A 16,669-nucleotide genomic window follows, 5' to 3' on the forward strand; every position below is an offset into this window, starting at 1 on the left:
TGCCCACTCCTCGCTTGTGGATACTGGCAGTTGACTTGAAAGGCAACGACTAGTGATGAGCGGGAGGTGCCATATTCGATTTTACAATATTGATTGAATATTTGGCAAAATCGAATATTCGTCATTATTCCATTTATCACGATTAATATGTGATTTAATTATTCGCGTATTGCAATTTTTTTTAACTGTATAAGGCAACTTTCCTATTGGTTTGATAATGGTATATGTATTTTACGAATATTTGCTATATTGCTATATATTCTTGTCTTAGAATATGACTAGGGTTGAGCAAACCTGAACTGTAAAGTTTGGGTTCATACCGAACTTTAGGATTTTTGGACCCCGGACCCGAACCCGAACATTTCAGTAAAAGTGTTTTGTGGGTGCAGGGCACACTTTTTTATCCTGCCCTTAGCCCAGTGACTGAAAAAAAATAACTTTAATAAGTCAGTTACGTGGGCGGCGGCGGAGGCCATTTTATGCAAACTCAGTGCACCAGCACTGCATCTGAGCTTTTGGGACATTGAAAATCCCAATTTTTTTGGGCAATTTACAACATCTGGTGCATTTGCAGCTTAGTCAGTGTGCAATTTAAGCTAGAAATACAGCCATCATTATCTGTGTTTTTAAAAACACACTTTTTTGCCAAAAACCACTATTTTCCTGATCTGCAAGTGTTAAATTCAAGTTTAATATATACAGCTTTCATATTCTGTTACCAAAAAAACACTTTTTATGCAATATACAACATCTGGATTAGTCAGTGTGCAATTTAAGCTAGAAATACAGCCATCATTTTCTGGGGTTTTAAAAACACACTTTTTTGCCAAAAACCACTATTTTCCTGATCTGCAAGTGTTAAATTTAAGTTTAATATATACAGCTTTCATATTCCGTTACCAAAAAAAACACTTTTTTGGCAATATACAACATCTGGATTAGTCAGTGTGCAATTTAAGCTAGAAATACAGCCATCATTTTCTAAGGTTTTAAAAACACACTTTTTTGCCAAAAAACACTATTTTCCTGATCTGCAAGTGTTAAATTCAAGTTTAATATATACAGCTTTCATATTCTGTTACTAAAAAAAACACTTTTTATGCAATATACAACATCTGGATTAGTCAGTGGGCAATTTAAGCTAGAAATACAGCCATCATTTTCTGGGGTTTTAAAAACACACTTTTTTTGCCAAAAACCACTATTTTCCTGATCTGCAAGTGTTAAATTTAAGTTTAATATATACAGCTTTCATATTCTGTTACCAAAAAAACACTTTTTTGGCAATATACAACATCTGGATTAGTCAGTGTGCAATTTAAGCTAGAAATACAGCCATCATTTTCTGGGGTTTTAAAAACACACTTTTTTGCCAAAAACACTATTTTCCTGATCTGCAAGTTTTAAATTCAAGTTTAATATATACAGCTTTCATATTCGGTTACTAAAAAAAACACTTTTTATGCAATATACAACATCTGGATTAGTCAGTGGGCAATTTAAGCTAAAAAAACAGCCATCATTTTCTGGGGTTTTAAAAACACACATTTTTGCCCAAAACCACTATTTTCCTGATCTGCAAGTGTTAAATTTAAGTTTAATATATACAGCTTTCATATTCTGTTACCAAAAAAACACTTTTTTGGCAATATACAACATCTGGATTAGTCAGTGTGCAATTTAAGCTAGAAATACAGCCATCATTTTCTGGGGTTTTAAAAACACACTTTTTTGGCCAAAAACCACTATTTTCCTGATCTGCAAGTGTTACATTTAAGTTTAATATATACAGCTTTCATATTCTGTTACAAAAAAAATCACTTTTTATGCAATATACAACATCTGGATTACTCAGTGTGCAATTTAAGCTAGAAATACAGCCATCATTTTCTTGATTTTTTAAAAACACATTTCTTTGCCAGATTCCACTATTTTTTAGGCCTTGCAGCATTAGCACGTGTGAAATTACAGGCTTATATACTGCTGTCAAAATCAGTTATTAAACGAACACACGTTATACATTTGGGTTATATTCAGATATTTGAAATACCGCCATTTGGTGCACAAATCTTTAATTGAGGCCTACTGTGGGTCAGGCCGTGTGAGAAACACCCTTTACATAGAGGGGTTTGATTCAGGTATTTGAAATACAGCCATTTTAGGGAAAATAAATCTTTAATTCAGGCCTACTGTGGGTCAGGCCGTGTGAGATACACCCTTTAAATACAGGGGTTTGATTCAGGTATTTGAAATACAGGCATTTTGGGCAAATGAATCTTTAATTCAGGCCTACTGTTGGTCAGGCCGTGTGAGATACACCATTTATATATTGGGGTTTGATTCAGGTATTTGAAATACAGCCATTTTGGGCAAATAAATGTTTAATTCAGGCCTACTGTGGGTCAGGCCGTGTGAGATACAACCTTTACATAGTGGGGTTTGATTTAGGTATTTGAAATACAGCCAATTTGGGCAAAGAAATCTTTAATTGAGTTATACTGTGGGTCAGGCCATGTGAGATACACCCTTTAAATACAGGGGTTTGATTTAGGTATTTGAAATACAGCCATTTTGGGCAAATAAATGTTTAATTGAGGCCTACTGTGGGTCAGGCCGTGTGAGATACAACCTTTACATAGTGGGGTTTGATTTAGGTATTTGAAATACAGCCAATTTGGGCAAAGAAATCTTTAATTGAGTTATACTGTGGGTCAGGCCATGTGAGATACACCCTTTAAATACAGGGGTTTGATTTAGGTATTTGAAATACAGCCATTTTGGGTAAACAAATGTTTAATTGAGGCCTACTGTGGTGCAGGCCGTGTGAGATACACTCTTTACATTCTGGGGTTTGATTCAGGAATTTAAAATACAGCCATTTTGGGCAAAGAAATCTTTAATTCAGGCCTACTGTGGGTCAGGCCGTATGAGATACACCCTTTAAATACAGGGGTTTGATTCAGGTATTTGAAAAACAGCCATTTGGGGCAAACAAATGTTTAATTCAGACCTACTGTGGGTCAGGCCGTGTGAGATACAACCTTTACATAGTGGGGTTTGATTTAGGTATTTGTAATACAGCCATTTTGGGCAAAGAAATCTTTAATTGAGGCCTACTGTGGGTGAGGCTGTGTGAGATACACCCTTTAAATACAGGGGTTTGATTTAAGTATTTGAAATACAGCCATTTTTCGGCAAACAAATGTTTAATTGAGGCCTACTGTGGTTCAGTCCGTGTGAGATACACCCTTTACATACTGGGGTTTGATTCAGGTAATTGAAATACAGCCATTTTGGCAAACAAATGTTTAATTGAGGCCTACTGTGGGTCAGGCCGTGTGAGATACATTATTTACATTCTGGGGTTTGATTCAGGTATTTGAAATACAGCCATTTTGGGCAAATATTTAATTGAGGCCTACTGTGGGTCAGGCCGTGTGAGATACACTCTTTAAATACAGGGGTTTGACTCAGGTATTTAAAATACAGTCATTTTTGGCAAACAAATCTTTATTTGAGGCCTACTGTGTGTCAGGCCGTGTGAGTTACACCCTTTACATACTGTCGTTATATTCTACTATTAATTAAACACCCATTTAGGGCAATATCCGAAATTCAAGAAATATGAGGAGAGCGTCAAATAAGGGACGTGGCCCAGGTCATGGTGCTGCTGGTGGAGCTACTGTTGCAGGGAGAGGACATGGTCGATCTGTGCCAGCTACACGCACAAGTGAAAACCCTACTTCAGGTGCGAGTAGGCGACAGAACCTGCAGCGGTATTTGGTCGGGCCTAATGCGGCTCTACGAATGGTGAGGCCTGAACAAGTACAAGCGATAGTAGATTGGGTTGCTGACAGTGGATCCAGTTCCTTCACATTGTCTCTCCTGCTGAAAGACCACAGTTGGCACCTGCAGCCGATGTCTTTCCCCTCACCCCCTTGCAAATCAGCCAAGCAGTCTGAGCCCCAAGTCATGCAGCAGTCTCTTCTGCTTTTTGATGACTCTGTTAGCAGGGTTTCCCAGGGCCATCCACCTAGCCCTGCCCCAGAAGTTGAAGAGATTGAGTGCACGGATGCCCAACCACTTATCTTTCAAGATTAGTACATGGGAGGACCATCGCAGCATGTCTCGGATGATGACGAAACACAGGTGCCAACTGCTGGGGCTTTCGAAAGTGTGCAGACCGACAAGGAAGGCAGGGGTGAAGACTGGGTGGAAGATGATGTGGAGGACGATGAGGTCCTCGACCCCACATGGAATCAAGGTCGTGTGAGTGGCCTATGTAGTTCGGAGGAAGAGGCGGTGGTCGCACAGAGCCACCAGCACAGCAGAAGAGGGAGCAGGGTGCAAAAGTGGAGCAGCCGTCCTCTAGACAGTACGCCTGCTACTGCCCACCGCAGCAAGGGACCGAGCACACCAAAGCCAGCTTCAAGGAGTTCCCTGGCGTGGCAGTTCTTCAGACAATGTGCTCACAACAAGACACGAGTGGTTTGCATGCTGTGCAATCAGAGCCTGAAGTGAGGCATAAACGTTCTCAACCTGAGCACAACCTACATGACCAGGCTTTTAAGTGCTAAGCACGAGCTGCAGTGGAGTAGACACCTCAAAAATCAAGAATTGTCTCTTGCTCCTCCTGCTTCCTCTTCTGCTGCAGTCTCGGCCTCTTCCACCTTTGGAGTGACAGTGCCACCTGCCACCCCACAAACAGAGGATCTTCCAGCAACACCACCACCTGGGTCACCAAGCATCTCCACATTGTCCCACGGAAGCGTTCAGCTCCCATCTCCCAAACGCTGGAGAGGGAGAGGAAGTACCCCCCTACCCACCCGCGATCTCTAGCCCTGAATGCCAGCATTTCTAAATTACTGGCCTTTGAAATGCTGTCATTCCGTCTGGTGGAGACGGATAGTTTTAAAGGCCTTATGGCGGTGGGTGTCCCACAGTACATCGTGCCCAGCCGCCACTACTTTTCCAGGAGAGCCATTCCTTCCCTGCACAACCAAGTAGGGAACAAAATCAAGTGTGCACTGCGCAACGCCATCTGTGGCAAGGTGCACCTCACTACAGATACGTAGACCAGTTAGCATGATCAGGGACGTTATATCTCCATAACAGCACACTGGGTAAATGCAGTGGCGGCTGGGCCTGAGGTGGATAGCAGTTTGGTGCATGTCCTTCCACCACCGAGGATTGCAGGGCGCTTCAGTTTGCCTCCTGTTGCTTCCTCCTCCTACTCTGCTTCCCCATCCTCTACCAGCTCCTCATCCAGTCAGCGTAACACCTTTACCACCAATTCAGCACAGCCAGGGGTAAATGACAGCAGGCAGTTTTAAAACTTATCTGTTTGGGGGACAAACCCCACACCGCGCAGGAGCTGTGGACAGGCCTTGAACAACAGACCAATGAGTGGTTTGTGCCAGTCAGCCTCAAGCCCGACCGGGTGGTGTGCGATAATGGGCAAAATCTTGTAGCAGCTCTGGGACTAGCCGGTTTGATGCACATCCCTTGCCTGGCACATGTGTTGATTTTGGTGGTGCAGAGATTTCTTAAAAATTGCCCCGATATGTCAGAGCTGCTGCATAAAGTGCAGGCCGTCTGTGCACGCTTTCGGTGTTCTCACCCTGCTGCTGCTCGCCTGTCAGCGCTGCAGCGTAACTTCAGCCTTCCCGCTCACCGCCTCATATGCGACGTGCCCACAAGGTGGAACTCCACCTTGCACATGCTGGCCAGACTGTGCGAGCAGCAGCAGGCGATAGTGGAGTTTCAGCTGCAGCACGCATGGGTGAGTCGCTCAGCTGAACAGCACCACTTCACCACCAATGACTGGGCCTCCATGCGAGACCCGTGTTCCTTGTTGCGCTGTTTCAAGTACTCCACCAACATGGCCAGTGCCGATAACGCCGTTCTCAGCGTTACTATCCCACTTCTATGCCTCCTTGAAAAAACACTCCTGGCGATGATGGAAGAGGATGTGGAACAGGAGGAGGAAGCGGGATCATTTCGTAGGGTTTCCGGCCAGTCATTTCCAAGTGGCTCCGAGGGTGGGTTCCTTCATCCACAAACCGAAGGTACACAATTGTCCAGTCAGGGCACAGTTCTGGAGGATGACGAGGTAAAGGATGAGTAGGAGGAGATGAAGGAGGAGGAACCATGTTCACAGCAGGGTGGCACCCAGACCAGCTCATGGCCATCACTGGTGCGTGGCTGGGGGGATACAGAGGACACATCCGATACACCTCCCACAGAGGACAGCTTTTCATTGCCTCTGGGCAGCCTGGCACACATGAGTGATTACATGCTGCAGTGTGTCCGCAACGACCGCCGAGTTGCCCACATTCTAACTTGTGCTGATTACTAGGTGGCCACGCTGCTGGATCCGCGTTACAAGGACAATGTACCGTCCTTAATTCCCTCACTGGAGCGTGATCGTAAGATGCGCGAGTACAAGCGCATGCTGATAGACGCGCTGCTGTTCGCATTCCCACCTGCCAGCGGTAGCACAGTGGAAGCACAGGGCGAAGGCAGAGGACAAGGAAGAGGTCCCCATTGCAGCTTGGGCACCGCCAGCACCTCAGAAGGCAGGGATAGCATGGCCAAAATGTGGAAAAGCTTTGTCAGCACGCCACAACAACCAGCACCACCAGCTGATATGGAACGTCTTAGCAGGAGGCAGCATTTCACCAACATGGTGGAGCAGTATGTGTGCACACGCCTACACGAACTGAATGACGGGTCTTCCCCATTCAACTTCTGGGTCTCCAAATTGGGCACATGGCCTGAGCTTGCCTTGGAGGTGCTGGCCTGCCCTGCGGCCAGTGTATTATCTGAACGTGTGTTTAGCGTGGCAGGGGGCGTTATCACAGACAAGCGCAACCGCCTGTCCACAGCCAATGTGGACAAGCTCACGTTTAATAAAATTAACCAGGAATGGATTCCACAGGACTTGTTCATACCTTGTGCAGAATAGACATGTATACCGGCCTTAACCAGCCATTGTTATACTACAGCGCAATTGCTCATTCTTGTATTTTGGATATTTCACACTCTTTTGGAGTGTACCCAAATAAAAAAAAATAAAAAAATTAAACCAAAGACCAGTGTTGGCTACCTCGTCCTCCTCCACCGCCGCTTCCACCTACACCGCTACGTCCACCGCTTCCTCAAACTCCTACTCCATATGGACCTCCACCTCATAAATCAAGTTGTTGTTTTTTTTTGTAAGGAATATTATTTTATTTTATGTCATTTTATGTCATTTCACTAATTTGTCTGTTACATTTTTCGGGTGAAATTCACCAATTTTTGGGTGTGATATACCACTGCTATACCTAGTAGACAGGTAAAAAAAAATCACTAATTTGTCTTACATTTTCGGGTGAAATTCACCAATTTTTGGGTGTGATATACCCCTGCTCTACCTAGTAGACAGGTAAAAAACATGCACTTATTTGTCTCTTACATTTTCAGGTGAAATTCACCAATTTTTGGTTGTGATATACCACTGCTATACCTAGTAGACAGGTAAAAAAAATATCATTCAGTTGTCTGTTATATTTTCAGGTGAAATTCACCAATTTTTGGCTGTGATATACCCCTGCTCTACATAGTTGACAGCTTAATAAATTTCACTAATTTTTCTGTTACATTTTCGGGTGACATTCAACAATTTTTGGCTGTGATATACCCCTGCTCTACCTAGTAGACAGGTTAATAAATTTCGCTAATTTTTTTGTTACATTCTTGGGTGACATTTTACCATTTTTGCTGTGAATAAACCCCTGCTCTGCATAGGTGACAGGGACCGACTTTTTTTTTTAAAATAATCTGTTCCATTGGTGGGTGACAAACTCATTTCTAGCGATGAAAAACCCCTGCTCTGCAAAGCTGACAGAGGCTTAAATTTCTAAAATTCGGCTTTAATTGGCCCTTTTATTTGATCCTTCTGCTTTAATAACTTGTCCCACATTTCCGCTCCATCCCATTGCAGCCATTGACCTCACTTGGATGAGGTCTCCCTTTCTCACACTCCCTCTCCGGCGTTGAACCCTGATTCGCCGATAACTGTGATCAACATGGTAGGCTCAGAAAAGAACATCGAAAGTTGATAGAGAAGATATCCAATTGGCAGTATGTGTGCACACGCCTACACAAACTGACTGATGGGTCTGCCCCCTGCAACTTCTGGATCTCCAAATTGGGCACATGGCCTGAGCTTGCCCTTTACGCCTTGGAGGTGCTGGCCTGCCCTGCAGCCAGTGTATTGTCTAAACGTGTGTTTAGAACGACTGGAGGGGGTTATCACAGGTTATATTTCCCAATATTTTGGGGTGTACCCTAATTTAAATAAATAAAATAAATTTAAAACCAAAAATCAGTGTAGGCTACCTCCTCCTTCTCTACCGCCGCTTTCACCTACACCGCCACATTCACTGCCTCCTCAACCTCCTACTCCATATGGACTTCGTCCTCCTAGATCAAGATTATTATTTTTTTATTTTTACATATTTTATGTTATTTAAAGTCATTTCTCTATCCACATTTGTTTGCAGAGCACTTGCCATGCTCTTAACCACATTTTGCTGGCATTTGCCATCTAGCCCTTTCCATGACATTTTTAGAGCCATTTTAGTGCTCAAAAGTTCAGGTCCCCATTGACTTCAATGGGGTTCGGGGTCAAGTTCGGGTCAAGTTCGGGTCCCGAACTCAAACTTTTTTGTGAAGTTCGGCCGAACCCGTCGAACCCGAACATCCAGGTGTCCGCTCAGCTCTAGTGACGAGTCGACCATGTTTGATTGAAATTCCTTATGACAGCCCACAAATATACGCCACCACCCAGAACAAATCATGGTCCCTTGTCTTAGGTAAATACAGTGGCATAAAAGGCCATTTATGTCCGTTGAATGCCAAATTTTTTAGGCCTGTACTGGCCGATAGTTACATATTTATCCTGTGACCGCCTAATGTACTTCCAGCCACAGAATCCAAAGTTCTTTGCTGTCAGGTGAATGCCTATTGGCTAATTTTTGGGGCCTGCAGTGGCCGACAGTTACATCTTTATCCTGTGACCGCCTAATGTACTTCCAGCCACAGAATCCAAAGTTCTTTGCTGTCAGGTGAATGCCTATTGGCTAATTTTTGGGGCCTGTACTGGCCGACAGTTACATATTTATCCTGTGACCACCTAATGTACCTCCAGCCACAGAATCCCAAATTCTTTGCTGTCAGGTGAATGCCTATTGACTAATTTTTGGGGCCTGTACTGGCCTACAGTTACATATTTATCATGTTAACGCCTAATGTACCTCCAGCCACAGAATGGGGCCCGCCGCGAACTTGCGGTTTGCGAACATTTTATTATTGAGGTTCGGCGAATCAACCAATCGATTATCATTAAAATGTATAAAATGCTGCAGACTTACAAACAATAAGAACAACTATATTTCTTGTTTTCTTTTAGCATTTGTTTCTAGGTTTAGTGTTCTTTCAACAAAGCACTGTAAATGTCCTTTATCATTTAAACCATAATGCACTGCTCAAAATTTCAAAATTATCAAAGGGATATCAACAAAATAAAGGCATCTTTTTAAGTTCTTGCAATGTTCTCACCATAGTGTCTAACCATCTTGTTTCTACAAAGCTTAGTCTAAACAAGCTTCATATACATAAAATCATTAAAAATGTCCACCACTGGCTAACTCAGTAGGAGTCGCGCAATTGCAAATCTATTGCCTTTCAATGAAGAGCACTAAAATCCAGCAATGTAGTTTCACTAGCAATATAAAAAAAGATTAAAGTAGGCCTTTCTGCAAATTGCATAGCCCATACTAAAGAAGCTATATACATTTTAGATGAATTTGATGATTACTTGTTTATCTTTGTTTACTTAGTAATAAAAGCTGTTGTTTTCACTTTAACAATCCCAGTAGTAATTATCCTCTTTATATCTACTTTGAGTGTGACTAAATGTTTACTTTGTCTGTTTGTAGATTTACATTTGAGCATTTTAAAATACCAGTTAACTAAGCAAAGTAGTTATAAATTAGTAATCTTTGAAATGAATCAGCTCATTTCCTAATTGATGCAAGTATAATGCAAAAAATGATGCTATGCCTATTTCAGTCTCTGTTCTAATCCATGCATATGTCAGGATAACCAGACATTTCTTAAAAAAGTCCTCCATATGTCTCCTTATGAAACCAGAGGCATACATAGGTAAACTAGAGCCTCACAGACATCTATGGATGCTGTATTCTAGTTCCTGAAAGGGGTTATTGAGTTTCTAAAAATAAAATAAAAAGACACACAGATGCTATAAAAAAAACAAAAAACAGTACTTACCTGTTCAATCCTCATCTGATCTAGTCTGATCTAGCATACGTAGATTCTCTGAGCCCCCCCCCCCCAGGTATTTGTGTTTATAGCTACCCAGCACATGACTCCCATTACTGCTGTTAGGAAAGCCATGATGCTTGTAGTAAAGCATCAGGATTGTCAAAAGTCCAGAAAATTCTGGTCAGTCTGTTAAAACAGGGGACTTTTTCCTGTGTCTGTGAAAAATAGACGTGTCCATCATTTATTTTTATTTTTTTAGGTTGTTGGTACTTGACTAGATTATTTTGGTGGTAATATCATCATTTTACAGCTCACAGTAAATGCTGCAAATGAGATCTTATCAGTATATTGAGCTATAGACATGGATTACTTATAATCTTTATCATTCCTTATGGTTTTCCAATTTGTCTGGGAAAAATATTGACTGTCCGTGATTTTGGGATAAGTTGTCCAGAAAAAAGAAAAAATCTGGTTGGCTAACTGTACAGAATGTGACTGCTGAAGCAACTGATTTAGTTAAAGCTTTCATATGATGACCAATTTTAAAGAAATACCTAGGGAAGGGAGACCTCTGGAGCATCTTCAGTAGACCAGAGGGAGATTGAAGAGGTGAATAGTGTTTTTATAGCATTTATGGCTATTTTTTTTATTTATTCTTCAGGGTGGGCCATTTATATAGATACACCTTAATAAAATGGGAATGGTTGGTGATATTAACTTCCTGTTTGTGGCACATTAGTATATGTGAGGGGGGAAACTTTTCAAGATGGGTGGTGACAATGGCGGCCATTTTGAAATTGGACAATTTGAATCCAACTTTTGTTTTTTCAATAGGAAGAGGGTCATGTGACACATCAAACTTATTGGGAATTTCACAAGAAAAACAATGGTGTGCTTGGTTTTAACGTAACTTTATTCTTTCATGAGTTATTTACAAGTTTCTGACCACTTATAAAATGTGTTCAATGTGCTGCCCATTGTGTTGGATTGTCAATGCAACCCTCTTCTCCCACTCTTCACACACTGATAGCAACACCGCAGGAGAAATGCTAGCACAGGCTTCCAGTATCCGTAGTTTCAGGTGCTGCACATCTCGTATCTTCACAGCATAGACAATTGCCTTCAGATGATACGAGATGTACAGCACCTGAAACTACGGATACTGGAAGCCTGTGCTAGCATTTCTCCTGCGGTGTTGCTATCAGTGTGTGAAGAGTGGGAGAAGAGGGTTGCATTGACAATCCAACACAATGGGCAGCACATTGAACACATTTTATAAGTGGTCAGAAACTTGTAAATAACTCATGAAAGAATAAAGTTACGTTAAGACCAAGCACACCATTGTTTTTCGTGTGAAATTCCCAATAAGTTTGATGTGTCACATGACCCTCTTCCTATTGAAAAAAATAAAGTTGGATTCAAAATGTCCAACTTCAAAATGGCCGCCATGGTCACCACCCATCTTGAAAAGTTTCCCCCCTCACATATACTAATGTGCCACAAACAGGAAGTTAATATCACCAACCATTCCCATTTTATTAAGGTGTATCCATATAAATGGCCCACCCTGTATAATAAGCTACTACTGAAATATGTGATGTGAAATGAATAGAGATAAGTTTGTTTCTAAAATACCTATTTGACTTCCTAGTATAAAACCAAATAAATTGATCCTGCCATCAGTGATGATTCAGTGGTTGCACTTGAATGGTTGTACATGTCATGACATACCGATATGATAATTAACAACAATAAATAATTTACATGAGATTAAAAGAGGTTATATGATATCCCAAAAATATGGTTGCCTTTTCCAAAAGTAGCGCCATACTTGCCATTTGCTGTGTCTGCTGTTGCATTTCAGCCCCATTTACTCTCAAGCTACCCTTTAATAATGTTATATTACTTTGGGATTAATAACAATTTAGTATCATAAAAAAAAAAAATATGATGTTAAAACTAATGACTGCTTTATTACGCCTAGATAAATATGCAAAATTATATAAAATCAGTTTGGCATCCAATGTTTTAAAAACGGTTAGAGGTGATTGTTTTTCTACACATTGAAATGAGAATTAAACATATTGGATACAAAACTATTTCAATACACATGACCAGAGCAAGGGCCATTTCTTTATCAGCGAGATACCATGGCTTGTCCAGATTTCCTAACGGGTCCCTGCTAATTCTATGCCAAAACTAGCTGTGGATATCTTCCTTTTAATCTCCCATAATGCCTTATTCGATTATTGTCAATGTTCTCCAACCGTGTACTGTCCCTTCAAACATCTAATTCCCTCAGCTGAGCAAGTCATTTGAGTCTTTGCCTTGAGAGGGAAATCAAAGAGCAAAAAAGGGGGAGAAAACCTCCATCTGCACTACACAGTTCTTCATCAAAATTTAGATGGATTATTGAAAAAGAAAAGGGAAACCTATGGCATGTGAAGCTTACCACGGGTGACTGCTTAGAGAAATTTTACTGAACATTTCATCAGCACCGAGGCATGGCTTGGCTGATCTTATGGATTTACTACGTTGCTTTATGGTAAGTGAAGAAATTAAATTAAGATATATATGGTATACTTACAATTAGTGATGTCTAGGCATTGTAAAAAAGCTTTTATGAATTCAGAACGAAATACATATATCAACATTCATGTGTTCATAGGACAAATAAAGCAGGTATTGGAGATTCTTCTGTCAATGACAATGTTTTCTCTGAAAATATCACACGCATCTTGGATACATTATTGGATGGTTATGACAACAGACTACGTCCTGGATTTGGAGGTAATTTTATTTTAGTTTCTATTGATAGATAGTGATATCTATCTATCTATCTATCTTATCTATCTATGTCAGAACTGTAATATTAGTGTTCTCAGAGAAAAATTATTAGAAACATGCATGCTTTATTTATTTATTTTGTTACTTATTTTGTTTTATGAGCTATCATTTTATGTAAATTGTGTTATCTCCTTTAATCACTAATATAATTTTTTTAAAATCTATTAGGTCGTGTCACTGAAGTCAAAACTGATATCTACGTAACAAGCTTTGGTCCAGTTTCAGATGTGGAAATGGTAAGATTTTTTTTTATCTTCTAGACTAGTAAATATTTGTAGTTACTGTGTTCTTTCACGTTACGTCAGTAGTGCTTAAGAACAATGATTAGAAAAGATTACTCAGTATAATCTTCTTGCCAGTATATGCCACAGATGGTATTTGTACCGTAATTCTACAAATGTGCTTTATATAGACATAACTGTTAACTAATGTAAATGATTACATAATAAAACAATGCTAGCTTTTTATTAGGGTCAACATAAAATAGATAAAAATTGTTAGAAACTTAAGGTTTTCAAAGTCATGGATCAATTTCAATACCTACCTAATAAAAAAGTTCAATTTACATGCTTTTAACTAAGAAAATTAAAACATATGTCTTTGAACAATGCATGTTATTCTACTGATGACTAGTGTTAATCACGAATATTCGAATTGCAAATTTTTATCGTGAATATTGGCACTTTGAGAATTTGCAAATATTTAAAATATAGTGATATATATTTGTAATTTCGAATATTATTATTATTTTTTTTAATCAGTACACATGATCCCTCCCTGCTTCTAGCTTGTGGGCAAATGAGAAGGCTGCAATATCTTTGACTTTAGGAGTAGTGTTGAGTGTGAATTTTCGTAATGCAAATTTTCGTAATGAGAATATTCGTAATGCAAATTTTCGTAATAAAAATCAATTAGATCGTGAAAACTCAGATCCGATGGTATATTCTAACCCCCAGGCATTCCCATGGTGATGGGGACTCTTGTCGGGGAGGAGTATGCCAAAGTGGAACAACTGTACAGATTTTTAAAAAAGACAAATATTCAAAAAAACTAATATATTAGTTTTTTTAAATATTCATAATATTCAAAACCAAGAATATATAGCAATATAGCGAATATTCGGGAAAAAAAAACAATATAGAGCAATTTAGCTAATATAGTGCTATAATCTTCTTTGTCTAATAGTTGTAAATTTTTTTCTCATCTGAAGTTCAGATTGGAAAAAAATTACAACTATCAAAAAAAGATTATAGCGCTATAGTAGCTAAATTTTTCTACATTCGTTTTTTTTCAAATATTCTCTATATTGCTATATATTCTTGTTTTAAAATATTACGAATATTTGAAAAACGAATATATAGCACTATATTGAATATATTAGTTTTTTAGAATATTTGTCTTAAGCAGGAAGGAATCATGACTTCAGATGGAAAAAAAGATGAATATTCTAAAAAAAATAATATATTCGATATAGTGCTATATATTCGTTTTCCGAATATTCTTGTTTTAGAATATTATGAATATATAGCAATATAGCGAATATAAAAAAAAACGAATGTAGAACAATTTAGCTAATATAATATAATGTTTTTTTTAATAGTTGTAATTTTTTTCCAATCTGAACTTCAGATGAGAAAAAAATTACAACTATTGGACAAAGAAGATTATAGCACTATATTAGCTTGATTGCTTTTTATTCGGCTTTTTTTTCGAATATTCGCTAAATTGCTATATATTCTTGTTTTTGAATATTACGAATATTCTAAAAAACAAATATATTCGTTTTCTAGAATATTCGTCTTTTTTTTTTAAATCTGTACAGTTGTTCTACTTTGGCATACTACTCCCCGACAAGCGTCCCTGTCACCATGGGAACACCTGGGGGTTAGAATATACCATGGAATCTGAGTTTTCACGATCTCACTGATTCTCATTACAAAAATTTGCATCACACAAATTCTCATTATGAAAATTTGTATTACGAAAATTCGCAGTCAACACTACTCCTAACGAATATTCGAATTCGCGAATATTCTACGAAATATTTTCAAAATATTGCAAATTCAAATATGACCCCTGCTGCTCATCACTACTGATGTCTGAGAAACAAATTGTTGGCTTACTTAATATTGGTATATTCTAGTAAATGCTTAATTGGTACAGATCCTGTTTGTTTTCAGTATATATGAGTAATATACAAAAACTACCTTATAGTTAAATAGTAGGTGAAACTAATGCAACCCTGTTGTCTATGAAGTCCACAAATTGTAGTGCTATTGCAATGGCACAGTTGAGCTCAATTAAGTACTAGTTTGTGCTGGAAACTGAAATGCAAGGGTGGTGCTCTACATCTTCTAAAAGGTAGTTCAAAAATGTAATCACATAGAAGAAAGCCATACTTGTAGCATTCACCAAAAGTCCATAAAGCAGACATCATTATTCCAATCCATATTAAAATAAATAATGAAGTGGATACATGCAAGTAGCAAGGTTAATGCAGGCAACAGACATGAGCAGATATGTGGAGAGAAGCGTGAGACAGGACAGTTACCTGGCTTAACCTTGTATCTGTCCACTAGAGATGAGTGAATCGATTCTAGACTAGTCAAATGTGTTATGAATTTCTCAAAAACTCCAGTTTCCACTGAATCAGAATTTTTTGGGAACACATGAATTGCACAAAATGGCAGCCACTATTTCACAATTCAGAAAACAGAGTATAGGAAATCTTCCACAAAAAAGGGATAATTTTAGAACATTGTTAATTTTAAAAAAATCTGACAATGCAATATATTTTTAAGCGGCTATTTGTTACCATCAGCTACTATCCATTTACCCATAGCCATTTTTATTGCAGTCATTATCTTGGCAGTAAAGAGTCTGAATGAGGATGGATACAGTCCAAGGAGACTTCAGAGTGTTATACATGACTTTTCAGGGCAATTTATTTTGGACTGAATTTATTCAGTTCAGACTTGATGGCTGATTCAGGCAATCAAACCCAAAATAAATTTGGGGAAATTTTCTCATCTCTGGTATTCACCTTGTCATCTGTTACAATATGGACCACCATATCATCTGTTACGATATGGATTGGAATAAAGATGTCTTACTTTATAGACTTTTGGTGAGTGTCACAAATATTCCATTAATTATGTATATTTTGTAAGGAATATAGGCCATAATTCATCAAACTAGTTTTGTCTTTATTTTGGAATAGAGTGTGACTTTCTTGTTGTTTTCATTGTAAGAAACATTTATCAGTAGTTTTACAACTATTGTTTTTGTGCCTGATAAGTGAGTTTCATAAATACAGCTTTTTTGTGGGAGTTCCTATGGAGTACATTGGTTTTTGGTATTATTTATCATAGGAAAAGTCCTAAAAATTGTTTCAACTGCACTCCAATCCTGACCTGCTGTAGCTGTGGTGGGTGAAAATAAGTCAGAATGTGATCATTTGCCTGTGCTAACTTTAACAAGTGCTTTGACA

The 16,669-nt window shown here is 39.0% G+C and overlaps 1 protein-coding gene across 1 annotated transcript in view; it reads left to right on the forward strand.

Moving 5' to 3' along the window:
- Positions 1 to 12,836: 12,836 nt before the first annotated feature.
- Positions 12,837 to 16,669, forward strand: part of GABRA6 (gamma-aminobutyric acid type A receptor subunit alpha6) — a 129,361-nt gene continuing 125,528 nt past the window's right edge. The window contains exons 1-3 of the mRNA XM_040404793.1: positions 12,837 to 12,877; positions 13,001 to 13,122; positions 13,348 to 13,415. Of these exons, the coding sequence (XP_040260727.1) occupies positions 12,837 to 12,877; positions 13,001 to 13,122; positions 13,348 to 13,415 (231 nt within the window). The remainder of the gene's footprint in view (positions 12,878 to 13,000; positions 13,123 to 13,347; positions 13,416 to 16,669) is intronic.

Source organism: Bufo bufo, chromosome 1 (assembly GCF_905171765.1).
Source record: "Bufo bufo chromosome 1, aBufBuf1.1, whole genome shotgun sequence".
NCBI lineage: Eukaryota > Metazoa > Chordata > Amphibia > Anura > Bufonidae > Bufo > Bufo bufo.